The sequence below is a fragment of the Portunus trituberculatus genome, chromosome 10 (genome assembly GCF_017591435.1).
Source record: "Portunus trituberculatus isolate SZX2019 chromosome 10, ASM1759143v1, whole genome shotgun sequence".
NCBI lineage: Eukaryota > Metazoa > Arthropoda > Malacostraca > Decapoda > Portunidae > Portunus > Portunus trituberculatus.
Genome location: NC_059264.1, coordinates 12,630,335 through 12,657,834, shown reverse-complemented (window position 1 = coordinate 12,657,834; position 27,500 = coordinate 12,630,335). Strand labels below are relative to the sequence as shown.

Below are 27,500 nucleotides of genomic sequence, written 5' to 3'. Positions count from 1 at the left end.
AGTGCCACATCTGGCAGGGCTGCGTCATCCTCTAAGAGTCACCGCACGGAGCACGAGAACGGTGCTCAATGGTGGTGACGCCGTAGAGGTGCCGCGATCCCACGGGTGTCAGCATCAACGCACCTTCGCAGGACGCGTCTCCAGGATGTGGAACTTGTTCACGGCCGCGGTGCCTCACGTCCAGGAGATGAACACACAGTGTCAAACTGATGGCACATAAGTGGAGACAGACACTGCCAACTCCTCTGACACTCTTTGTGACGTGACACTCAGTGTAGTGCAGTGCGTGAATAGTGCTAGTGAAGTGAAACGAATAGTGCTCCATTTACATGCTGACCATCTTGTATATTATCTATTTTTAAGTCTTGTAAATATTGTAGAGAAATAGATTGTAGTACCCTTAGAATAGGTAGCACACGACAGTGCGCCTTTGGGTACATGTTCCTTTGTATTAAGTTTTGTTTAAATAAAAAAAAAAAAAAAAAAAGAGAGAGAGAGAGAGAGAGTTGACGGGAACATGATACTGCATAGCTTAAATTTACAATATTTTTCTCCTCCTCCTCCTCTTCTTCCTCTTCCTCCTCGTCCTCCTCCTCCTCGTCCCCGTCCTCCTACTCCTACTCTTCTTCCTCCCTCAGTTATCTCAAAAAGCTTCTTCCTTATTCGTTATCTTAAAAAAAAAGGAAGAAACTGGTCTATTTTACCTAAGCCTTATCTTTAGACCTCTCCACATATCTTGATTCTCACAAACATAAATATGATTAACCCTTTCTGTTCTATGACAGGTTTTAATATTCATTCTGATGTCTATTTATTGATCTTATACAGCTTCAGAAACTTATGTGGCGGATTAGAATAATGAAGACTACGGCCATGAATCTTCTGACCTCCATAGAACCTTCCTAATGCCAATAAAGTGATCGAATCCTACTCAAATCCCAAGGTAAAAATGCGTTCCAGTACTGAAGGGGTTAAGACATATTTCCTTGAACAGTGAAAGTACGAATATATGGTTACTGTATCCAATTTTTTCGTATTTACCTTCTTTTTTGAGATTCACTACCCAAAACTCAAGGTAAAAATGTGTTCCAGTACTGAAGGGGTTAAGTCACCGTTAAAACATATTTGCTTGAACAGTGAAAGTACCTCTAATCTCACTGCAAACTTACATCATGTCTAACAGCTCGAGAAGAGAAACGAAAGAAGTACTTGACTTGAGGTGTCCTTTCTTGATTTGAGAAGACACCCAGCCCGTTTTCTACTTCCACGTACCACCCAGCAGGCCGATTCCCTCATTTGCCTCTAGCCTAAACGATCATAGAGAGGAGGGTGTACGAGGAAATGGTTATTGTATCCAGTGTTTCGTATTTACCTTGTTTTTTGAGTTTCATCACTAACTTGTGCTACAAAACATGTTGATTTATATTACTTCTACTGCCATTTTGCGTTTTATTTACATTATCGCCAGAATATTTTAGTGTTTTCGTTTGATTTTCGTTATTTCCTCCTATTGTTATTCATTTGTTTCATATTTTGTCTATTTTTTTTCTTATCCCTCCATTCTGGTTCGTAAGTATCTCATATTTCTAACTTTATGTCTCAGTCGTATTTGTGTCACATATACGTCGTGTTGAGACCGTATTAAGCTCCCATCTAAGTCGCAAATTTGGTCGTCTTATCCTCAGTTGAATTTGTGTGACATTTAAGACGTATATGTTGTGCCAAGGTCGTACTTAATTAATTCGCATCTAAGTCGTATTAAATTCCCATCAAGTCGTTTTTTTTAGTTCTTATAATGTCGTATCATAATCTAACTGCGTCGTATTTAACTCGTATCTACATCGTATCTAGGTCGCATCTCCACAACTCTATCTCACTGCACTCGCCCTTCCCTCAGCACTGCGCCACGCCATGCTCACTCTTCCACTCCTTCCTTCCTTCCCTGCCATGAAAATTACAGACTCACCTATGTAATCTTGACCCACGCGTGTCAATTTCAAACCTTACAAAATTTCTAGGACGTAAAACTTTAAGGAAGTGATCAAAGACGAACAGAGTGGTGAGAATAATGTAGGTGAGGCGACTGAGGAACGGAGCAGGACAGGACGAGGAGGGTGTCTCATGGATTAGAGAAAGGACCACTCGAGACCATTGCTGCTGTTACTATCACTGTTGCTGCTGCTGGGAAGTCGTCACGTGAGCAAAGGTTCTATCAGTTTTTACCTCGATTCAGATTATTTTTTTGATGGTGTACGGGACTAAGATGTTTTTCCAGGGGTATAACATAGAAGATTCATTATTCTACGCTCTCTCACGGGGATTTTAGGCTAAATTCTCGTACTCCGGCAACCAAACCGTTTGAAATTGTACAATATATATATCTATCACACTTTAGGAAAGCTTGTCACCATCAACAGACGTACAAACACTATTACTTTATTATTCAAAACTCGAAACTGATATTATTTAGCGATTCTAGCCAATGTAGCTCAAAAAGAAGATAAGATAGATTTGTGAGGATGAGAAGTAGAAATAAATGTACGTAGCCGTGCTTTATACTGAGGCTGTCACGTGTAGGATTGATGAATTCTTGTAGCTTTCCCTGTTTTCTGATGTTCATGTTCCCTGCATTTTCCTTCGTTTTCTGATATGTTCCTATACTACAAGATGAGCGTGAGATGTAACAAGCCTCTGCGTTAATCTCAAACTGCCTTACATGCGCATAAAAACATAATGACAAATATCGTGACATTAATAGTGATTGAAAAGTTATAAGTGATTTCGTATCTACCATTAACCTATTCAGTACCACGACGCATTTTCCCTATTCAGTCTGCTTACTATTTGGTGACTTTAAACAGCTTCAGAAATTTATGTGGGGGATTAAAATAGTGAAGACTGTGGCCATTAATCTTCACACCTCCGTAGACCCTTCCTAATGTAAGCAAAATCGTCTAATCGCACCCCAAAACACATAACAAAAACGCGTCATGGTACTGAAGGAGTTAACCTGTGCAATGCCACAAACAGCTTTCTAACGTCATCAAATCACCTATCAGTTAGTTAAAATTGAGTTAGTGCGGAACAATTACCCTGGATGAGCGGCATGATGGTCTATACACCTCTGATAAAGCCAAGTATGATCGTCAAAACAATAAAATCTCTTAATGAAACGTGTAATACGACAAAATTGGATAGCATTGAAAGAGTTAACTCGCAAGATGTCTGAAGGAAGGAGGAACGAAAACATAACAAAGAAGATAAGAAGGAAAATCGTTAAAGAAAAAAAAAGGGGAATGAATAAGAAAAAATATGAAAGGAGGGAAATGAGGAGAGAGAAAAAGAATACAGAAAAAACAAAACAAGACGAGAAGATCAATGAGAACCATGATGAAGAAAAAGAGGAAAGGAGAACGAGGACGAGGATGATGAGCAAAACCAGGGAATAGAAAGTTGAAGAAGACGAAGAAGAAGAAGAAGAAGAAAAAGAAGAAAAAGAAGAAAACGACGACGACGACAACAACAGCAACAACAACAACAACAACAACGCGAAGGTATCTCCTAAACTACTATTACTACTACTACTACTACTACTACTACACACAACAACAACAACAACAACAACAACAACTACTACTACTACTATTACTACTACTACACTAGAACTACTACTACAACAACAACATTACAACTACTACAACTACTACTATTACTACTACTACACTAGAACTACTACTACAACAACAACTATTACAACTACTACAACAACAACAACAACTACTACTACTACTACTACTGAAACAACTACTACTGGTGCCGTCAAGCCCGGAAGAACAAGGCGAGGCGGAATGGGAACTAACAGCACGCACGTTCCCCGTAGCGCTTATATCTGCCTTACTAACACGTATGCACAGAAGGCACGCAAAGCTCTTAGGAGAGGAAGCTTGAGAAGATCGCCCCATGACATGATTGCACGGTTAGGTGTGCAATTAAGAGAACAGGTAATAATTGATGTAACACTGCTGCTGCTACCGCTACTGCTACTACTACTACTACTACTACTACTACTACTTTTATTCTACTACTACTACTACTACTACTACTACTACTTCTATTACTACTACTACTAGTTCTATTACAACTTCTACTACTACTACTACTATTACTATTTCTATTACTACAACTACTAGTTCTATTACTTCTACTACTAGTTCTACTACTACTACTATTACTTCTACTACTACTACTACTACTATTACTTCTACTACTACTACTATTACTTCTACTACTACTACTACTTGTTCTACTACTACTATTTCTATTACTACTACTACTTTTATTACTACTACTACTACTACTACTTTTATTACTACTACTACTTTTTACTTCTACTACTACTACTACTACTACTGCTACTACTTGTTCTACTACTACTACTATTTCTACTATTACTTCTACTACCACTGTTACTTCTATTACTACAAGTACTACTTCTATTAATACTACTATTACTATTACTACTACTACTACTACTACTACTACTACTACTACTACCACCACTACTACTACCACTACTACTGTTGCTGTTTATGCCTATCCACTTGACACAACCTTCCAAACACCTTTCTCTTTTTACTCTTTCCTCTTCACTAAGGTTATTCATTTATAAAACTCTCAGCTGGATATTTCACACATCTCTTGTTATAGCGGGTTCCATAACGGTAGGTGTTCTGTGTCACCTGCTCCTGTGTTTATCCTCCCCTCAGGGACAATAACGGTACAGTGTTCGCTTATTCGTCCTTGTCTGATGCACTGCTGGCCGTGTTCCATTCACACAGCCTTACTAAGCAGAGTGGAGTCAAAAGCTTTCCATGGCATGATCTTTCCTCCTTCAGTTAACTGTCTACAAGCTCTCACGCTGGTAAACTTGCATCTCTTCATATTATCTACTGTTATTTTTATGGTTCCTACTTTTCCGAATTTCTTTAAGCAGAGTGGAGTCAAAAGCTTTCATTATCGTGAACTTTGCTCCTTCAGTTAACTGTCTACATTCTCTCATGCTAACAAACTTGCAGCTCTTCATATTATCTGCTGTCATTTCCATGGTTCCTGCTTTTCCGAACTTCTTTTTAAGCAGAGTGAAGTCAAAAGCTTTCCATGGCATGAACTTTCCTCCTTCAGTTAACTGTCTACATTCGCTCACGCTGGTAAACTTGCATCTTTTCATATCATCTACCGTTATTTTAATGGTTCCTGCTTTTCCAAACTTCTTGACTCCTCACGCGGCCTCACTGCACTACTACTCTCATCTGTACGCCGTATATTCTGCTGATGCAAGAGCCTCGAGGCACCTTCACTTCTCCGTCTCTTTCACTGGTGAACTGACAAATGATCTATTTCCAGTTTTCTATTGGCAGCAGCAGCAGTATCAGCATCAGTAGTAGTAGTAGTAGTAGTAGTAGTAGTAGTAGTAGTAGTAGTAGTAGTAGTAGTAGTAGTAGTAGTGAGGGGTAGACGGCAGACTAGGAAAAGATACCCAGTCAAAACTTTAATGAGATAATTTGCAAACCCAAACAACTTCCCATTACAACGGAGCACTGGAAAGAATGCATCATGGAAATTAACACTGAAAAAATTAACACTTTCCCTTGGCATGTTTTCACAGGTAGGTTTTCTTTCCACTCGCGTTCATCATCTTATTCCCCCTTGCTACAATTATTACATTTCTCTTGTATTTTCTGTTTAACGCTGCATATTCATAATTCATATATCAGATAAAGTTCCAAGTAATAGATGAGGTGAACAGGATACACCAGATCTCCTGCCTTATTTATTTGTTTCCACGTTGCGAAGGTGAAACGTTGCAACAATGAATAAAGAATGAGATTTGCTGAGATCTGGTGTATCACTGTTCACTACATTATATATATATATATATATATATATATATATATATATATATATATATATATATATATATATATATATATATATATATATATATATATATATATTTATATACGAGTATATATATATATATATTTTTTTTCTTATTTATTTATTTTTTTTTTTTCGGTTTACGTCCGGTTCCCCTATTACATTAGGTCTAGGACAGTGCATGCTGACAGAGAAGTTAGGAGGACTTTACTTTTGGCATCTAGGAGCCGTTACCCCGAGTGGATGCCCTTCCTAACCTCGGACCGTGGCCAGGATTCGAACCCGTGCGCTTGAGAACCTTCGGGCTCACAAAGCGCTCGCGGTCATCCGTTTACCTCCATGAGCAAGACCTCCCCACACATGATTACCTCTTCCAGTACGAGGCCCTGCTTGCCTTGTGACTGCTGTGGCCTTTCTTTGAACTTCATAAAGTGTGGCTCAAATTCGGAGTATAATTCCCAAACACACCAATGACGGCATCGTGTGGTTCAGGCCACTCAGTGACTGCACATGTGTTGAGCTCAGCGTAATAACATAATGTTGCTCATACGAATTCAGATGTATCACTGCTATTCTCAATGTTGAAGATTACAGATATCATGCCCTACATCACAAACAAGTCAATACCCTTAATTTTCAGTGACCCACAGTGCCTAGGGACCCGACAGAAGTTAGATCCAAGATTATGAGTTTGATTAAACTCCCTTTGTTCCATCTCATGTTTAGAGATTTAATCTCCATAAGGATCTATTGAAGGTATCTGTGACATTCAAGTGTTTTCTTAATCATAACAGTATTTTAACAAGATATCTTCATATTTCATTCTTTCTCACATGTTAAACGCTTAATCTTCATCAAGATCAGTTAAGAGTTCTCAAGTGATTCCTTGGTTATAATGAGAGTTTAATAAGACATGTACTTCTTTAATGGGAACAAAAGATTAAGAATAATATATCCGATCTCGGTCTAAGAAAACAATACACAAACATCAGGATTCACTTTGGAACTGTTATCCAAAAATAATATTGAAGTTATATTTGCCGCTGGTCAGAGCTTATCTAGATTATGCTGTACAGGTCTATTAGAATCGGTACAAAGGAGAAAGTTTAAAAAATACAGGGGATGAAGGACATTCCTACGAAGTTGATAAAATTGCATTTCTTAGAGAGACGTAGGTTAAGAGAGGATTTGATCGAAGTACTGAAGTGGTATAGTGGTTATAGCAAAGAGGACAAAAGCAGTTCTTAGGTTCAGAAGCCGGGACAGAACCAGAAATAATGGGTTCAAGCTTGAGAAATTTAGACTTAAGAAAGAGATGGGAAGGAACTGGTTCTCAAAGTAAGTGGATAACTGAAACTAACTCAGTAATTATGTTGTTAGTGCTGAGTCAATAGGGAACTTTAGATAAAGATTAGAAAAATATGTGGATGGGAATGATTGGTGGAAACAAGTGGTGTGTTTCATAAAGGCACTGCCGCCTGGAGGCCTGGTGGTTTTTTGCTGCTTCTCGTATTGTTTTTGTCATTATATACTACTGTTACTACTACTTCTACTACTACTACTACTACCACTACCACTACTACTACTACTACTACTACTACTACCACTACTACTACTACTACTGCTACGTACTACTACAACTATTACTACTGCTGTTGCTGCTGCTGCTACTACTACTAATAATACTGTTACTACTACTACTACTACTACTACTGCTACTACTGTTACTTCTGCTACCGTTACTCCTACTACTATTACTACTACTACTAAACTACTATTATAATAATAAATCATAATAATGATGATAATAATAATGATAACGATGATGATAATAATAATAATAATAATAACAATAATAATAATAATGATAATAATAACAGTAACAACAATAATAACAATAACAACAATAATAATAACAACAACAACAATAACAATATCAATAATAATGACACTACTACTACTACTACTACTACTAATAATAATAATAATAATAACAATAATAATAATAAAAAAAGGAAAACAACACACATAACATTCAAAAGATAAACAACAACAACAACAACAAAACAAAAACACCACCACCACCACCACCACCACCACCATCCACATCATCACTATCAAAATCCCACTTTCTTTTTTCTATCACAATCTTTATCATCATTATCATCCTTAGAGCTAATTATTATAACAGTTTGTCAGCGTAACAAGAGTAATGGGCGTTGTGAGGAGGAGGAGGAGGAGGAGGAGGAGGAGGAGGAGGAGGAGGAGGAGGAGGAGGAGGAGGAGAAGCACGTGGGGAAAGGAGAAAAAGTAGGAGGGAGCAGGGAAAAAGCCAGGCAGTCTCCACCAATCCCTAGCAAGTTAACCTGACCACGACCACCAATCAGGAGCCAGGAACACACTTCACTGCTAAACCTCATTTCGCTCACTCCCTAAGTCACCGTGAGTCTTCTGGCCACCCCGGTACACTGTGCGCTCTTTAAGTATGCCTCAAAACACACCAGCATAGGCACAATCAGCATAAAAAACAAAGAACGTAGCATAAAATAGCAAGCCACGTTACTTTTTCTCCATTAAATTCATTGTGGGGAAGTAAAATTTTAGTCAGTCATGCGAGCGAAAGATTTTGAGACGAACGGAGACGAGAGAGTGACTGGTGGAAGAGGAGGAAGAAGAGGAGGAGGAGGAGGAGGAGGAGGAGGAGGAAGAAGGATGTGGGAAGTGTTAGGCAGTGGGTGGGTAAAGAGGGGAAAAAGAGGGGAGGTAAGGGGAGGGTACAAATGTGTGTGGTCGGAGAGGGGCAGGGGGAGGTGTGAACGAGCGGGGCTGGGTGGAGAGAATGAGAGTGAGAGAGAGAGTGAGGGGGCCGCCGCACCCACACACAGCCCGTGCCACCAACACCATATAACTGAGCGTCGCCGTGTGCCACTCTTGACTCTCCCGCGTCCCTCCCTGCCTGCCACTTCTCTCCGCGGTCTGGCCAAACGCAGAGAACACAGAGAGAAAACACGAACTTCTCACTTCACACACACACACACAACACACACACACTCGTCTCTCTTTCTCTTTTCTCCAACCAACACGAAACTGGAGCTATTCCGAGTCGAGTTCTGAAGCTTTGTACTCTCTAGCTTCACTCACATAGCTTCCAAGTCCTCACGTGTCTCTAAAAGCTCGTCTACTTCGGGGCTTCCTCCTCTCCATCTCTCCTCGTGTGACTCTCTCTCCCTGTCTCTTTCTTCACGCCCCGTCGCCGCAGCACGCACCATGCAGACCTGGGCCAGAATCTCCACTCTCCTACTGCTGGTTCTGCCTTTCCTCCTCGTACTGACTCCTGCGGCTGAAGGTAAGTGTGTGTGTGTGTGTGTGTGTGTGTGTAGTTACTATCCACCGTTTTCATCGAATGTAACCTAAGCTAACGCAATGCAGCCTAACCTAACCCAACCTAACCTAGCGTAGCCTAATCTAACCTAACCTAACCTAACTCAAACTTAATCAACGTAGCATAACTTAACTCAAAACTAACCTATAACCTGATCTTGAAAATTCCAAAGTCAACCAAATAGAACCTAACTCAATCTTGTTTGGAAAAAGGGACTGGTCTATAGTGTTTATATAAAAAAAAAATGCCCACTTTACTGTTCTCTCCTTATAAGTTATCTAGAAAAATGCCCCAGTCAGCTCTCTTTATTCAGTTCTTGAGGTGGCTTGATACTCGCCTCTAAACACATTTCAACTCATAGTAAGATGGAAAAGTAGAATCAGTGGAGAGTTCCAATGAAGAGGATGAAAGAATGAAGGCTCTGAGGACAGTTGAACATTAGGAAGGAGGAGAAACGGAAGCAGATACAATTCCAGAATTTATTTGCGAAAAGGATGAAAGCGTGAAGGTTCAAGTTAAGGAAGAAGGAAAGGGAGAAAGTGGTAGAGTTACACAATTTACTAGTGAAAGAGATGAAAGAGTGAGTATCCCGTTAAGGTTAGGAAAGAGGAAAGAGAAATTTAAGGTAAAGCGTTCCACATTTTAGCAGTGAAAGGGATGAAAGAGTGAAGATTTTGGTTAAGGTTAAAAGAGAGGAAAGAGAAACTGGGTGAGGCTTCCAGAGTTTGCCAGTGTAAGGGATAAAGAATAAGGGTTTTGGTTATGATTAAGAGAAGAGAAAGAGGAACTGGGCGAGGCTTCCAGAGTTTGCCAGTGTAGGGGATAAAAAAAATAAGTGTTTTGGTTATGATTAAGAAAGGAAAGAAAAACTGGGCGAGGCTTCCAGAGTTTACCAGTGTAAGGGATAAAAAAAAAGCGTTTTGGCTATGATTAAGAGAAGAGAAAGAGGAACAAGCAGAGGGTTCCAGAGTTTACTAGTGTAAGGGATTGAAAAAAATGAGTGTTTTGGCTATGATTAATAGATAGGGGAGAGAAACAGGTAAAGAGCTCCTGAGTTTACCAATGAAAGAGTTTAAAGAGTAAGAATTTGGATAGAGAGAGGAAAGAGAAACAGGTTAAGAGTTCTAGAATTCACCAGCGAAAGGGTTTAAAGAATAATAGTTTGTGTTAAGATAGAGAGAGAGGAAAGAGAAACAGTTAAAAGATTCCAGAGTTCACCAATGAAAGAGTTTAAAGAATAAGAATTTGGATTAAGACAGAGACAGGAAAGAAACAGGTAAAAGGTTCCAGAGTTTACCAATGAAAAAGTTGGAAGATTAAGAATTTTGGTCAAGATAAAGAGATAGGAAAGAGAAACAGACGAGAAGTTCAAGAGTTTACCAGCAAAAGGGTTTAAAGAATAAGAGTTTGGGTTAAGATGAAGAGAGAGAGAGAGATAGAGATAAAGAGTTCCAGAGTTTACCAGTGAAAGTGGCAACAGACTCAAGGCTCTCGTCGAAAGTAGAAGAAAGAGGAAGACAATAAAAATAGTTCTACAGCTTCAAGTTTTTACTACACTCATATATTCTACATTTAATAACACTACCATTCTAAACATTTTTCTTCATATATTTTTCCCTCTAACAGTCTAACTCTCTCTCAAATACCATACAGGAAAGAAACACTTGACTTTTTGGTCCATATTCATAAACCCTCTGCTCTCTCACCACGACTATTTTCCAAAGCCACAGAGACGACCAGCGGGGTTTTCAAGTGTGTTTCTCCGGTTAATAATATAGAAATCTTGTCACTCTGCCTCTAGAATCGCAAAACACCTTTAAAAAACTTGTGTATATTTAAATAAAAGCTTTTGGAAATAGTGGGGTGAAACACAGAAGGGGTTAATCATATTTATGTTTGTGGGAATCAAGATATGTGGAGAGGTCTAAAGATAAGGCTTCGGATCAATAGACCAGTTTCCTGTTTTTAAGATAACGAATAAGGAAGAAGCTTTTTGAGATAACTGAGGGAAAAAGAGGAAGAGAAGAAGGAGGAGGAGGAGGAGGAGGAGGAGGAGGAGGAGGAGGAGGAGGAGGAGGAGGAGGAGGAGGAGGAGGAGAATAATAGTGCGTTGTCGATTTAACCTATGCTATTTCATGTTCCTGTCAACTTATCTTCTTTCTCTTACTCAATTGATATACACCATTTATTTATTTGTCTATCTGTCTATTTGTCTTTGCCTCACCTTCTTTCAATTTATCATCGAAACCTTACATTTAGACTCGCTTATTACACACTGACACCTTAGTAGATAAATAACAAAGGTGCTTATGTACGTGTCATAGTTTAAAGTGTCATATATGTCCCGAAAACTTACATTTAGGCTCGCTTCTTGCAAAATGACACCCTAGTAGTATATAATAAAGGTTGCCGATAACTGAGCGATGTTAAATGATAATGGTGAACCTGTTTTTTGCATTCTTTACTTCTTTTTATCATTTGATCTATTTTTTCCCTTTTTTCTTCATTTTTATTCATTTTCGTCTCAAATTTTTTCAGTTTTTATCATTTTATCTATTTTTTTCACGTTTTTCTTGATTTTCATTCATTTTCGTCTTTTCGTTTTTCTTTGGTCCTTGTTATCATTTTATCTATTTTTCCCCGTTTTTCTTCATTTTTCTTCACTTTCACCTTTTATTTTTCTTATATCTTTTTATTTATACCATGTGGGCTTTTCACGGGAATTTATGGGCTAAAGGAGATACTTAGTAGTGAATAACCGAGGTGTGTATATGCACGTGTCATAGTTTAGAGTGTCATGATACAATTCACGTGGCAGTCTAAGTCAAAAGCAAACAGTAACCATGGGAAAGTTGAGCAGCGAAGCAAATTTGATCAAGAAAATTTAGTGTTTTATTTTTGAGTTGTGTTCATCTTTTTTGCATCCATTTTTCTTTTCTACTGGTTACAACGGGTCTCTCTCTCTCTCTCTCTCTCTCTCTCTCTCTCTCTCTCTCTCTCTCTCTCTCTCTCTCTCTCTCTCTCGTACTTTCTTCATTTGGTTATTTTGCGTCGCATTTTATTCTTTCCTTCCTTGTTTTTTTTTTTTTTACTCTTGATCTTCTTTTTCTTCTTTTTTACTTTTGATCTCTTCTTCTTCTTCTTTTTCTTCTTTTTACTTTTGATCTTCTTCTTCTTCTTCTTCTTCTTCTTTTTATTCTTGATCTTTTTTTTTAACTCTTGGTCATCATCATCATCATCATCATCATCTTCTTCTTCTTCCTCTTTTCGTCCTCCTTCCCATTTTTGTTATTCTTTCCTCCTCCTCCTCCTCCTCCTCCTCCTCCTCCTCCTCCTCCTCCTCCTCCTCCTCCTCCTCCTCCTCCTCCTCCTCCTCCTCCTCCTCCTCCTCTTCCTCCTCCTCCTCCTCCTCCTCTTCCTGGTTCTCATCATCATCGCCCTTATTGTCCTCCTTTTTTCTTCTCTCTTTTCTGGTATCTCCTCCTCCTCCTCCTCCTCCTCCTCCTCCTCCTCCTCCTCCTCCTCCTCCTCCTCCTCCTCCTCCACCTCCTCATCTTTACAATCATCTCAAAAAAGTATAAATAAATAATGAGAAGGAATGAAGGGAAAATACCAGAGAGAGAGAGAGAGAGAGAGAGAGAGAGAGAGAGAGAGAGAGAGAGAGAGAGAGAGAGAGAAACGCACACACCTGTTGCATATCTGTAATCAGCGCCACTCATTCCACAGGTGTTTCTAGGAGCAAGGAACACAAGGGAGGAACACAAACGAAGAACAAGCACCAGCAGATTTATTATCTTGATTGATTTTCGTCTTCATTTTTACTCCTTGTGGCTGAAAATTTCTTGTATTATCATTATTATTATTATTATTATTGTTCTTATTATTGTTGTTATTATTGTTATTACTATTATTATTATTATCATTATTATTATTATTGTGCATTTTGTTATTTTCGTCTTAATTTTTGCTCTTTGTGGCTTAAAATTTCTTGTATTATCATTATTATTATTATTATTATTATTATTATTATTATTATTATTAGTAGTAGTAGTAGTAGTAGTAGTGTTACTATCATTATCATCATTACTATTATTACTATTATTTATTATTATTATTATTATTATTATTATTATTTATTATTATTATTTGTGTATTTTCTTCTTATCGTTTTCATCATTTTAATTCATTACTGTGATTAGTTTCTATATCACAAGTTACAAGTTTGACTTTGTTTTCTATTCATCCATTCATTCTTTTTCTTCTTCTTGTTCGTTTTTCTTATTAATTTTACTGTTATTGTTTTCTTCTCTTATGGTCTTCTTTTCCTTCTTCATATTCCTTTCCTTCTTTTCTCATTATCAGAACGTTTTGCTATTCTTTTTCCACTTTTCTATTTTATCTTTTCAACACATAAGCATTTTTTTGTCTCTTAATTTGTGTTTCCTCTTTCGCATCTAAGAAACTATTTCTTCTTCCTTCAACCTTCAAACCTCCTCCTTTCACTTCTTCATGTCATTGTTATTCTCACAGCCACTTATAATCACCTTTGCAGACTTCAACTCTTCAATAACCCCTTCAGTACCGTGCCGTGTCTTCATTTTCATTCTATTTACTATATGGCGATTTTCTACAGCTTCAGAAACTCATGTGGGGGATTAAGATAGTGTAGACTCTGGCCATTAACCTTCTGATCTTCATAGACCCTTCCTAATGCAAGTAAAATCGTCTAATCATGCCTAAAAAAAAATGGTAAGAATGTGTCCCAGTACTGAAGGGGTTAATGTACAAGACTCCATAAACGCGAACCTTTCTATCTATTTTATTTCTATTAACAAATTTCCTTTCCTTTTATTAACTTTTTCCATGGAAGAGAAACACTGGATTAGGCAGAGAGAGAGAGAGAGAGAGAGAGAGAGAGAGAGAGAGAGAGAGAGAGAGAGAGAGAGAGAGAGAGAGAGAGAGAGAGAGAGAGAGAGAGAGAGAGAGAGAGAGAGAGAGAGAGAGAGAGAGAGAGAGAGAGAGAGAGAGAGAGATGCCACTCCTTACAGAAAAAGCTAAAAGAATTACTCAAAATTGAAGGATAAATGTCTAGAAACCTTCCTCTTGAGCGACATTATCCTCCCGACTCTGGTAATGTATCGTCTCATCTCTCTCCTCTTACGTCACCATAAACTCAATCCAGATGTATTCTATAACGCTTTAAAGAAACACCTCAACGTACTTTTTTTTCCATATTCAACTTCAATCCCTTCAGTACCACGACGCGTTTCCATATTCATTCTGGTTACTATTTAGTGATTTTCTACAGCTTCAGAAACACATGTCGGGGGTTGAAATAGTAAAGACTCTGGCCATTAATCTTCTGACCTCTATAGACACTTCCTAATGTCAATATAAAGGTCTCATCGTGCACAAATCTCAAGGTAAAAATGTGTCTTAGTTTTGAAGGGGTTAAAATCATATAATAGTAGTATTTCTAACTTTCTTACCATTAATCTTCTGACCTCCATAGACACTTCCTAATGTCAATATAATGGTGTAATCGTGCACAAAACTCATGGTAAAATGTGTCTCAGTACAGAAGGGGTTAAAATCATACATTATTATTATTATTATTATTATTATTATTATTATTTCTAGCTTTTTTTTGTTTTTTTATTTTCTAGTACTAAATGATTCTTTCTTCCTCTTATTTTCTTCATTATTTGTTTATTATCACTTTGTTTGTTATTCATTTACGTTGTTTTTCCCTTTCTTTATCATGCTTACCTTACTTCTCTCTCTCTCTCTCTCTCTCTCTCTCTCTCTCTCTCTCTCTCTCTCTCCATTATTCTTTTTCTTTTCTCTCTCTTTTTCCTTTGTTAATTAACGTTTTCAATTCTATTTCCTATTATTTCCTCTTGCTTCTCTTCCTCATTTTTTCAAATTTATTTTTTCTTCTTTCTCATTCTTTATTTACGTTTCCATTATTGTTGCTTCATTTTTTCTTCTCTTCCTTTTTTTTTCTCTCTTTCTCGATTATTTCTTACTCTTGATTATTTTCATTTAATTTCCTATTGTACTTCATAGTTTTTTTTCCTCTCATGTCTACAATACAAGTTCAATTTTGCCGAAAACAAACCATTACCTTGTTTGTGTGTGTGTGTGTGTGTGTGTGTGTGTGTGTGTGTGTGTGTGTGTGTGTGTGTGTGTGTGTGTGTGTGTGTGTGTGTGAGAGTCTAGAGAGAGAGAGAGAGAGAGAGAGAGAGAGAGAGAGAGAGAGAGAGAGAGAGAGAGAGAGAGAGAGAGAGAGAGAGAGAGAGAGAGAGAGAGAGAGAGAGAGAGAGAGAGATTAAGGGAAAAATGTTCTGGAAATCCGCAATTTGGCGACCCTACACACACACACACACACACACACACACACACACACACACACACACACACACACTCCTCTGTTGTTCCTCTTCAGAAGTGATATCAATTTTTTTTTCACTTATTTTTGCCTTTCATATATACTTATTTTTTTCAGCAGCTTTGATTTGAGACTCACTATTCTCTCTCGGTGCTTCAAAAATGGGTTACACTTCTCTCATGTTTTTTTTTTCTATTTATCTGCATGTCTTTTGTTATTCTGGAGTTGCTTTTCTCTCCCAGTGCTTCAAAAATGGGTTACACTCCTCTTGTGGTCCTTGTCTATTTTTCTGTGTCTTTTGTCGAATTTTTCCAATACTTTCCCAATTTGTGGTAATCTTTTCTTGGTACTTTTTTTTTATCATATGGCTTAAACTTTTATTTTTTCTTCTTATTGGAGCTTTCTTTTTAGTGAGTTTAGTTTTTTTTTTTTCCTGACACCTTTTTCATTCTTCTGACACCTTTTTTCCGTTCTCCTGACACCTTATTCATTCTTCTTCTGACATTTTTTTTTCGTTCTTATGGCATCTTTTTCATTCTCCTGACACCTTTTTATTCTTCTCCTGACACCTTTTTCATTCTTCTTCTGACACCTTTTTAATTCTCCTGACACCTTTTTCATTCTTATCCTGACACCTTTTTCATTCTTCTTCTGACACCTTTTTCATTCTTCTGACACCTTTCTAATTCTTTTGACACCTTTTTGATTTTTCTGACACCTTTTTGATTCTTCTGACACCTTTTTCATTCTTCTGACACCTTTTTAATTTTTCTGACTTTTTTTTTTCATTCTCCTGACACTTCTCACTCTCTACAGTGAGTTTAAGTCATAAAGATGGAAGTGCAGAAGCAGAGAAGGAGTTCCAGAGTTTACCAGAGATCACACTATAGAAAAATGCAAGTAAAGAAGCAGAGAAGGAGGAGTTCCAGAGTTTACCAGAGTTCAAGCCATAGAAAGATGGAAATGCAGAAGCAGGGAGGGAGTTTCAAAGTTTAATAGAGATCAAGTTATAGAATGATAGAAGTACAGAAGCAGGGAGGGAGTTCCAGAGTTTACCATTCAAGTAAGAGAGAGATGAAAATACTGGAAATACAGAAGCAGGGAGGGAGTTCCAGAGTTTACCAGAGACCAAGGAATTCGCTTAACTGACCATTACTAGCCCATTAACTCCCAGCATCCACACACTTGCACTAACACAACCTTATGCGTGAGAGTTCCAGCAAGAATGACGTCCACTATTACTCTTCACATGATACTTTACTTTTTCTTGTTCCCTCATTCTCTTTATCTTGATACTGTCTTCATCCTCCTCTCTTTATCTTCATTCTCTTATCATTGCTTCTCTTTTTTTCTTCTTTTGCTTTCCTTGTTTCCATTCCTTTCACATTATCTTTTAGTATTATCCTCTTATCTTTTCCTCCTTTGTTCATATCGTTATAGCACCGTCTTAAGGCGGTGTCACACTAGCACTTTTTCCGTCTACTTTTTCCGTCGTTTTTCAGAAAATCGACAATATTTTGGGTGCGGCCTGTCACACACAAACGGTGTTTCGTCGTCACTTCCGTCACTTCCCGCCAACACAATGTAAACACAAACATGGAGGCCACGCTGCGGCAAAGATACGCTGCTCTGAACGTAATACTGTGTATTAAGAAACTTAGACGAGCTAAACAAGCCAAAAAGCGTGCATGGGTGCGTTCATGCTTAGTGGTAGAACCAATGCACGTAGAAGCAGGTTGAGGAGACGCGGCAAGTCTTGTGGTCTTGGTCTTGGTATGTAAACAAAGGCGGAAAATTAGCAGACGGAAACGATCCCTATCGTCTGACAAATTCATGCGATAAGTTCATGCGGAACGTTGAAAACTAGACGGAAATCGCATTAACCGACGGAAAAAGTGCTAGTGTGACACCGCCTTTATTTCTCCTCTTTCTTCCCTTGCTCCTCTTTGCTCCTCTCTGCATTGCCTTCTTTCTCCTATTTTTACTCTTGTCACTATTCTCTTTACATTGTCTTCCTCTTCTTCTTTTCTCTTATCTCCATCCCCTTAATATTTTCTTCATTCTCTTCTTGCTTTCCTTACCAAATCATTTCTTCTCTTCCTTTCTTTTCTCCTCTTTGTTCCTTTCTGCATTGCTTTCTTTCTCTGATTTTTACTCTTGTCACTATTTTCTTTACACTGCCTTCCTCTTCTTTTTTCCCTTATCACTATTCCCTTTACATTTTCTTCTCTTCTTCCCTTCCTTACTAGCAGCTAGACTGACACACAGAGGGACGGACAGGAGCGGGCGGTCGCTTGTTTGTCCAACGAACGCCAATAAGTAATATAATAAACAAATTAAAGGAAAACAAACTTGTGTACGTCGACTCTTTCTGAAATGAAATACTCAATTCACTGCGCGCGTCAAAATACACACACACACACACACACACACACACACACACACACACACACACACACACCTATCACTTTCCTGATTAGATTATCGAGCACTTTAGTCATTAACGTTTGTTGCTTCAAAGCGTCAGTTTTCCTAGCAGAGGTGAGGCTTGGCAGCAGGCTGGCCGGGTATTTGTTGTATTCCCTCCCCAAGCATGGTTTGGCACGTCGCTCAGCCCCAAGAGCGGTTTACAGTCCTGAGGGTTGCCGCGACACTAATAGGACTAAAGCGCAGGGGAGGATAACGTCGCAACACTCCGTAACATAAGTGATTAAAGATATTAAAATGTTATTTGAAAGGCTTCACCGAGGAGCCAAACAGGAAATGTTGAAGCAGCCAACGCTGCCTGTCAAAGCCGCGCTCATTACCAGTCATGACAGGCCGTATGAGTTGAGGCAACGGCTCGGCAAGAGTATGGCAACCCAGACTGTTTCTACACACGTGTCAATCTATTTTCTCATCAGTCCCTTCATTCATTTATGAGTTTGGAGCCACATCCGCTCCGCACCCACACAGACTGTCTTCAATCTCCCACTCATAAAACTTTTAGTAAGTTATTCAGTGGCATCAATGATAATCGCCTCAGCGGTGCATGTCGCTACTCATCCGCGACAAGTTCCGATCCGGCCAGTCTGTGCACGCCTCGCCCACCTGCTCACGCTTTTTACGTTTGGTTGATAAATGTGTACCTGAGAAATCTGGGGAATGTAAGTTCTGGAGGGCTTGTTGTCCACGTGGCCTTATCCTCCGCGGTAAGGCATGCCACCCACCACAAACTCACAGGCCAATCCTTCATATTCAGCGTTTTAGCGTCTTAGCTCGACTAACTTCAACAGACCACAGTGGAAGTTAATGGTAACTTCAAGCATGTTTATATGATTTTGCTGATAGTTTAGCATAAAGTTTCTGCACTGTCAGAAGGGAAAGTATCAAAGAAAACCTGTTTTAACACAGCTTTATTCCTTTGAAAAATAATCACCAGGAAAGACTATAGCGTGAGACGGAGATGAGCTCTGAAGCCACGCACAGCTATAACTCATGTCCTCAACTTTACCTTCCTAAAGCTTATCAACAGTGATTAATACTGGTGTACTCTGAACGGAATAAACTGGAGACACCGATCATGCTGGACAAACTTTTAATCCTGCCCCGCCACTCACGGCCAGCAACCGCCGTTTTTCAGACAGCACGCAGCACCCTCCTCCGCACACACCTCTCACCTGCAAACGTCGTACTCAACGGATACCCCACACACACCACGACCAGCCATCCACGCACCCACACTCCCACCGACACACGCAAAAAAGTGACAAAACAAGAGGACAAGAGGACGAAAACAACAGTATTATAGCAAAACTGCATCGCAACACAAAACATAACAATCCAGCACGGCACGGCGCGGCACAACACAACACATTGGGGTTCTTAGCCAGTGTAGCCGCCAGCATCACCATATCCACCGCCAACATCGCTATCAATACCTTCAGTACTGGGACACATTTTTACCTTAGTTTTGAATATAATTAGACAATTTTATTTACATTAGGAAGAATTTATGGAGGTCAGAAGATAAATGGCAAGAGTTTTCACTATTTTAATACCCACATAAGTTTCTGAAGCTTTAGAAAGTCACCATATAGTCAGCACAATGAATATGAAATCGTGTCATGGTGCTGAAGGGGCTAACTACTACTACTACTACTACTACTACTACTACTACTGCTACTACCTGCACCACCACTACCATTGCTGCCATCACCACAATCACAGCCATCAACAACAAACACAACAACGGAGAAGCTTCAGTAACAACGATAATGATGAAGAAAAAAACCGTCAAAATAAAGAAAAAAAAACGAAAAACAGCAAAAAATGGAAATACGAAGAAAAAAGAAAAAAAAAGAATGATAACAACAACAACAACAACAACAACAACGAAAAAGTGACGCTCAGTACTTGGAAAAATGTGAAAATGGAGATAAAGATGAATAAGAGGTAGAAGCGAATTGATGGATAGAAAACAGACAAATAAGAAGAGATGCGAGAGAAACAGCTTCGGATCAAGGAGGAGGAGGAGGAGGAGGAGGAGGAGGAGGAGGAGGAGGAGGAGGAGGAGGAGGAGGTAAAGAACATTACAAATTCATAGATTATTTTCTTCTTAACAGTGTGTGTGTGTGTGTGTGTGTGAGAGAGAGAGAGAGAGAGAGAGAGAGAGAGAGAGAGAGAGAGAGAGAGAGAGAGAGAGAGAGAGAGAGAGAGAGAGAGAGAGAGAGAGAGAGAGAGAGAGAGAGAGAGAGAGAGAGAGAGAGAGAGAGAGACACACACACACACACACACACACACACACACACACACACACACACACACACACACACACACACAAGAATAGCATGTGTGTGTGTGTGTGTGTGTGTGTGTGTGTGTGTGTGTGTGTGTGTGTGTGTGTGTGTGTGTGTGCGTGTGTGTCTAGAAGTACCTCCGAGAAAGTCATCTGTGCAGAGTTAAGGAACAGACAGACACACGTGCGTACAGACTTCAATAAACAGCTGAAGAGAAAGATTAAAATCAAAGAAAAAGTAAATAAAAAAAAGAACATAAAGGAAAAGAAAGTGAAGATAAGACACAGGAGGAAAATATACAAAATAATAATAAAAAAAAAATCACGCGAATTATAAAGTATGCATTGCTAAGTTTAAATTTATATGATTAACATTTCTATCCCTTTTACAACCACAACCACCACCACCACCACCACCACCACCACTACCATCACAGCCAACATCGCCACCACCACCATGCTGAAAGGCAACCAAAGACTGACATTTTCTGTTGCTTCATACACCAACAGTAGTAGTAGTAGTAGTAGTAGTAGTAGTAGTAGTAGTAGTAGTAGTAGTAGTGGTGGTGTAGTAGTAGTAGTAGTAGTAGTAGTAGCAGTAGCAGTAGCAGTAGCAGTAGCAGGAGCAGGAGCAGGAGCAGAAGCAGAAGCAGAAGCAACAGCAGCAGTAGTAGCAGTAGTAGTGAGGGTTGGTATCCTCTTCTATACAACACACAGTGATTTGCGTTCTTTGTCCCCTACACTCTTCCCAAGGGCGGTGAGCGAGCGACACACACACACATCCTTTGGTTTTCTCTATCTTCAGGGTTGGGAAGGGGAGTGAAAAGTGCGTGAATTTCCCGCTGCGTCACACCGTCTCGCAGCGGGTCTGGGGAGGCGGTGTGTCAACAGTGGCATTACTCAGCCCACGGAAAAAGTGCCTAGAAATAATGAGATGCCAAATATCCTTCCGTGAGACATGGTCATTGTTGCTGCTGCTGTTGCTGTTGTTATGGAACGGTATATGTAAAGATGTTTTTGTGGCCTCTGATGGATCCTGAGGCGCAAGGGTTCAAATCATGGCCACGGTCTAAGATAAAAACTTCTGCTTGGAGTAATTGTTACTAAATACCACAACCAGAGTCATTCATGAGCAGGCACCACCCTAGGCCTACCAGGTTAAGGAATCGGACGTAAAAGTAAGGCGTTTTGAATTGCTGATATGTTGTTGTTTTCAAGAACTGATTGAGATTAATCTAAAAGTGTCTCATCGTGCAAGAAGTGTCGGCAGTACGTGTAGTGTCGTTGAAATTTACCACATATCGCGGCAACAGCGTTTCACGGAAGCACACACATTCTCGCTTCACGCCAGATGGATGTGTTTCGACGCCGCTGATGACGCACTCCCTCTCCAGACAGACGTAAGAAACGGGGAGTGAAAAGCGGGCCAAGAGGCAGCCGGATTTTTGTGGGTGGGTGGCAACTGGCGTCGGGCGTGGTTCAGAAACGATTCGCTATCTCATCACAGCCACGCACATGATAACCCGGATTCTCAAAAGTATTTATGTTAATGTAGAATACTTTTTTTTGTCACCACAACCATAAAACATCCTTAAATAGCCTCGTCACTCTAAGTAAAGCCTCTTGAATGTAGTGTAGATAGGGCGCAGAAGTGTCTGAGTATGGCCTAAATGCGAGGCCCACTCATCGCTGCCAGGTTGGTGTGGTGGTTTTGTCTGGAACTCCTTGGAATTTGTTACATCCACATATGCTTCCAATTGACCCTGAAGAACCTTGATACTTCTCACGGTGGCCTGATGTGGGCAGCGTTGATGTGAACTGATGTGAAAGGTGGTCTGAAAAATCGAAGCTTCTCAACCTAAACAGCCTCGGACAAAAGCCGCTGCCATCCTAACCACGCCATGAACCTCTGATACCACGACTTGCTGTGCTCATAATCATCCCACCATGGTTTCCTCCCCAGCTGTTATGGAACTTGATAGAGCAGGTCGCGGATATGACAAAGTGGCACTGAACGTCTGTGTTGTCCTGTGTTACTCTGTCACGTCCAGTCCATTAAGGCCGAAGTGATTCTTAACAGTAGACGTCAGATAAAGAAAAATATATTGATTATTACATAAAAACCATTTAATAGCACAAAAGCAATACAAAAATACGCAAACTAAAATCAAGTAGAAATAATATAATGTAGATAAAAAAGATAGATATACATAGATAGATATATAAATAAATGGATAAACAGATAAAGATAAATGAATACAAACATTAAGTGCTCATTGAAACTAAATAAAAGCTCTTATATACAAAAGGAAACATGAAATGAAAACACTGATACAACGATAACTAATCATACTTTACTTGCGTGTGTGTGTGTGTGTGTGTGTGTGTGTGTGTGTGTGTGTGTGTGTGTGTGTGTGTGTGTGTGTGTGTGTGTGTGTGTGTGTGTGTGCGCAGGTACCCCATCAACAAGGTTTTAAGGATCAATAAATGCAACAAACAACTTAAAACACTCCACTATCTACATAACCTCTCCAGAACACTCCCATCTTTCTCTTCCAAGCCGATGCCTCTCTCCATCCTCCTCCTCACCACCACCAACACCGCAACCACCAATATAACAAGCCATATAACAAACAGCTTAGGGATTACACCTTCTAATCTCTACCTAATGAGGACCAGTAATCAACCATCCTTCCAAGAAACACCATAAACTCATTACTCGCAGGATTATCCATCAACACCATCATCAAAACAAAGGAAAGTCAAAATACTGAAGATCGTAAATGAGATAAATATAGAAAAAAAAGAAGGAAAGTGTAGGTTAAGAAAATTGTGGTAAAAATACGATAGAAAATAAGAGTGTGTTATCTATTAGTCTTTTTTCTTTTCCTTTGGCCAAAAAGTGTCTCTGATTGGATAAAAAATATGGAAGGCGGCTCTGATTGGCTAACAAAGCGAGGAGTGTTTCTGATTCGCTGGTTAACAAGGCTGAGAGAGAGAGAGAGAGAGAGAGAGAGAGAGAGAGAGAGAGAGAGAGAGAGAGAGAGAGAGAGAGAGAGAGAGAGAGAGAGAGAGAGAGAGAGAGATTCATAACGATATTTTCTTGCTTTTTCATAAATGATAAAATACTGATAAAAACTGCCGCTACTACTATTACTACTACTACTACTACTACTACTATTACTACTACTACTACTACCACCACGTCTGCTACTACCACTACTACTACTATTACTACAACAACAACAACAACAACAACAACAACAACAACAACAACAACAACAACAACAACTACTACTACTTCTACTACTACTACTACTGCCACATTCAACCACTTCTACTACTATTTGTACTACATCTACTACTGAAAATACATAAATAACCTTAAATATAATAAATGGAAATGGTCTCTCTCTCTCTCTCTCTCTCTCTCTCTCTCTCTCTCTCTCTCTCCTACACACTCCACCACTAATCCTCACCACCACAGTCTTTTACATTACAAAGCATAATTTTCAAATATCTCAAGGGCTTAATATGATAATCGTCCTGCTATTACTATTACCAATTAAGACTTTTCCTGAGTGTTCTTAAGAGTGACGCGGTAAGTCTGGTTTTCTTTAATTAATCCCTTCTCACTCTCTCTGTTTGCCCTTCTCAGTTCATCTATGTTCCCTTTATCCTTCCCCCACTGTTTGTCTGTCTGTCTGTCTGTCTGTCTCATTTCTTTACATTATTTAACCTAAAAATTCATAAACAGAGGATTAGAAAGTTATGGTGACTTGGGATGTTTATTGCTGTCTGTCTGTCTGTCTGTCTGTCTCTCTGCATGTTCGTATGTCTGTCTGTCTATCTGTATGTTCGTCTGTTTGTCTATTTGTTTCATCTATTTTCTCTTCTTTATTTATTTTTGTTCCTCTTTTAATGCGTCGTTTCTTTTCATGTCTTCTTCTTCCTTTTCATTTTATTAGATTTTCTTTTTTCATTTCATTTTCTCGTCTCCCTGAATTTATTTTGTTTGATTACCTCCCTCTCTCTCTCTCTCATTCTGTACCGTTCTGTAAGGCTCTTATTATTTTATTTTCTTTATTTTTTTCCCTTTTAATTTGTCTTTTAATTTTCATTTTACTAGATATTCTTTTTTGTTTGATTACCTCTCTCTCTCTCTCTCTCTCTCTCTCTCTCTCTCTCTCTCTCTCTCTCTCTCTCTCTCTCTCCTTGTGGTCTTGTTTGTAATTTTGAACTTAATCGGATTAGTGACAGTAAAGAGAGCGTGGGAAGACTTCGCTTTTGTCTCTCTGTCTTGTTTTTATGTTTAGCTTATCTTCTTTTATTTCCTTCTCTTTTTATCTCGTTATTTTATTTTCTCTATGTTGTTTTTATTTTCTTCTTTCTTCTTTAATTTCCTTGCTGTAATCTTTCTCTTTTTTCTCGTTATTTTATTTTCTCTGTTTTTAGTTTTAGTTTATCTTTTTTTTCTTATTGTATTCTTTCTCTTTTCTTTCTCGTTGTTCTATTTTTTTTTCATTTTCTTCTTCCTTTCCTTCTTCTCCATGTTTTATTTTCTTTTTCTTTCCTCTTTTGTTGTTCTTGTCGTTTCTTTTCCTTCTTTTCCTTTTTATCTTTTCTTCTTCAATTTTCTCTTCTTTTCTTCTTCTTCGTCCCTTTTCTATTTTTTTTCTTCTTCCTCCCTTCTCCTCTTCTTCTCTTTTCTTCTTTTCTTCTATTTTCATTTTCTTTTTGTTTTTGTTCTTCTTTCCTTTTCTTTTTTATCTCTTATTTCCTCCTCCTTCTTTTCTTTTTCTTTCTCCCTTCCTTTCCTTTCTTCCTCTTCTGTTTGCTTCTTCTCTTCATCCTTTTCATTCATTTTCCTTATTTTCTTCCTCTTCTTAATTTTTTTCTGCTTTTTATTTTTCTTCATCTTCCTTTTATCCATTTCCTTCTTTTATTTCTTCGCCTTCCTTCCTCTTCTTTTTCCTCCTTTTCCTCATCTTCTTACTCCTTTTATGTTTGTTCTCCTCCTCCTCCTTTTCTTCCCTTCTCTTCTTCTCCTTCCTTTTTATTCTTTTCTTTCTTTACTTCCTTTATTATTTCCCTTTTCATCATCCTCATCATCATCTTTCCTTCTTGTTTCCTTCCACACAATTTTTTTTTCTTCTTAATTTTCTTTCCTTCCATTTGATTTAGTTTTTCTCGTCTTATTCTTTCCCTTTCTCATTCTTTTCCTTCTTACCCTTTCATTCCTTCTTCTTATTTTTCCTATTTTTTTTTCTTTTATGCTTTTCTTAAACTTCTTTTCTGGTAGACGATTACAGGAAGAATTGTTGAGCAGTGACAGTGTTGAAGGGGATTAAAAGACTACCCCTCTGTTGTCCCGAGACTTGCTCCAGCGACCTTCAACACGCGGAGGGCATTGACAGTCAGTTTAATGGATTTTTGCAGCTATTCAGACGCGAGCTAGCGACAATACAGAAGTCACGCGAGGGATGCAAAATATTCATAAATGTCGAACGTTGATTTAAGTGTCCAGTGTTACCAAAACTTCAATAGCAACAGTAAGTAAAGGGTCAGGTTTATTGGCCTTCTTTCTGCAACTCTTCTGATTTGCTGCACAGGCGACGCGAAGGAAGTAAATTATTCAGATAAAAAAGTATCAAGCAGTGTTATTCTGTGTTCTCAAACCTGCATGAGCGACACTCTTCAGTAAGCAAAGGGTCAGTTTTATTGGCCTTTCTGTAGCGATTTAGGCTCGTGAGGAGGTTAGATTATAGGAGTGACGCGAGAGAAGACAAACATACAGAAAAAAGTTTTCGAGCAGTGTCCATCTGAGCCCCAAAACTGCATTCACCGGTTCACCACCAAGATGCATTTTTATCACGAGCTTTGGTTATGATTTGACGATTTCATTTATATTAGGAAGAAGTCTATGGAGGTCAGACGATTAATGGACAGAGCCTTCACTCTTCAAATACCCCACATAAGTAGCTGAAGCTGTATAAAATCACTAAATAGTAAGCAGAATATATATGAAAACACGTCATGGTGTTGAAGAGTTAAACATCCTCTTCTGTAAGCAAAAGGATATATTTTTCTTGTTTTTGGGGGAGCATTTTTATCATGTCTTGCGGGCATGTGACAACACAGACGAAGTGACGCGAGGATAGTGAAGTAACTCTGGCAAAAGATTCAGAATTCACGTTTATTGAGGAAGCTGCTTGCCTCCACAAACCCAGAGACCATAGAGACTACATCGCTTTCCCTTCAGACAAAAGACCAACCTCACTGCAAAAAGGGAGTCTTACCATTGCTCTCCGTCCAGAGCAGACAAACGCTAAACACTCTCCACCACGAACCGCCTTGAAATCTTGCCATTTGTCGAGTGGTTTAAAGTTACCTACATGTTACTATGATACCCAGGTTCTAGGTGGTTCAAAGATGCGCTTGGGTGGTGATATGGGCCCTAATACGAGCACAACTATAAACAAAACTGCCTGCGCCGCTAATGGATGGATGCTGAACAGTGCTTCCCATATTCAAGTAGACATACAGGAGCTATAGGCCACAGTATTAAAAAAAAGGTTCCTTAATCACATATCACTCAGTTTTCTTCCGCTTTCCAGTCATAGCGTTACATAATACTAGCCAGATGCAGCGAAGGAAAATCTACACATGTTTCTTATTTCATTTTCGTTAGTTTCATTTCGTATGTCGCTTTAAGTGTTTTAGAACAGTATTTGTGACATTTTCAATATTTCTTTTTTCGTGATTTAGTGTTCAGGTTGAGCTCAATTAGTGGGATTGTTAAGTTGGACAAAGAATTGGTATATATATTCTTTTTGTGTTTTTTGTAATGTCTTTTTTCGGGTCACTACTACTACTACTACTACTACTACTACTACTACTACTACTACTACTACTACTACTACTACTACTACTACCACTACTACTATTACTACCACTGTTACTACCACTGTTACTACCACTACTACTACTACTACTACTACTAATACTATTAA

The 27,500-nt window shown here is 38.8% G+C and overlaps 1 protein-coding gene and 1 long non-coding RNA gene across 2 annotated transcripts in view; one reads left to right on the top strand and one right to left on the bottom strand.

Annotated features, from left to right (window-relative positions):
• LOC123501920 overlaps positions 1-27,500 on the bottom strand; it is a 113,329-nt gene that overhangs the window by 26,249 nt on the left and 59,580 nt on the right. The gene's annotated exons all lie outside the window — the stretch shown is intronic.
• Positions 8,859-27,500, top strand: part of LOC123501919 — a 68,124-nt gene continuing 49,482 nt past the window's right edge. The window contains exon 1 of the mRNA XM_045251004.1: positions 8,859-9,283. Within this exon, the coding sequence (XP_045106939.1) occupies positions 9,205-9,283 (79 nt within the window). The 5' untranslated portion in view covers positions 8,859-9,204. The remainder of the gene's footprint in view (positions 9,284-27,500) is intronic.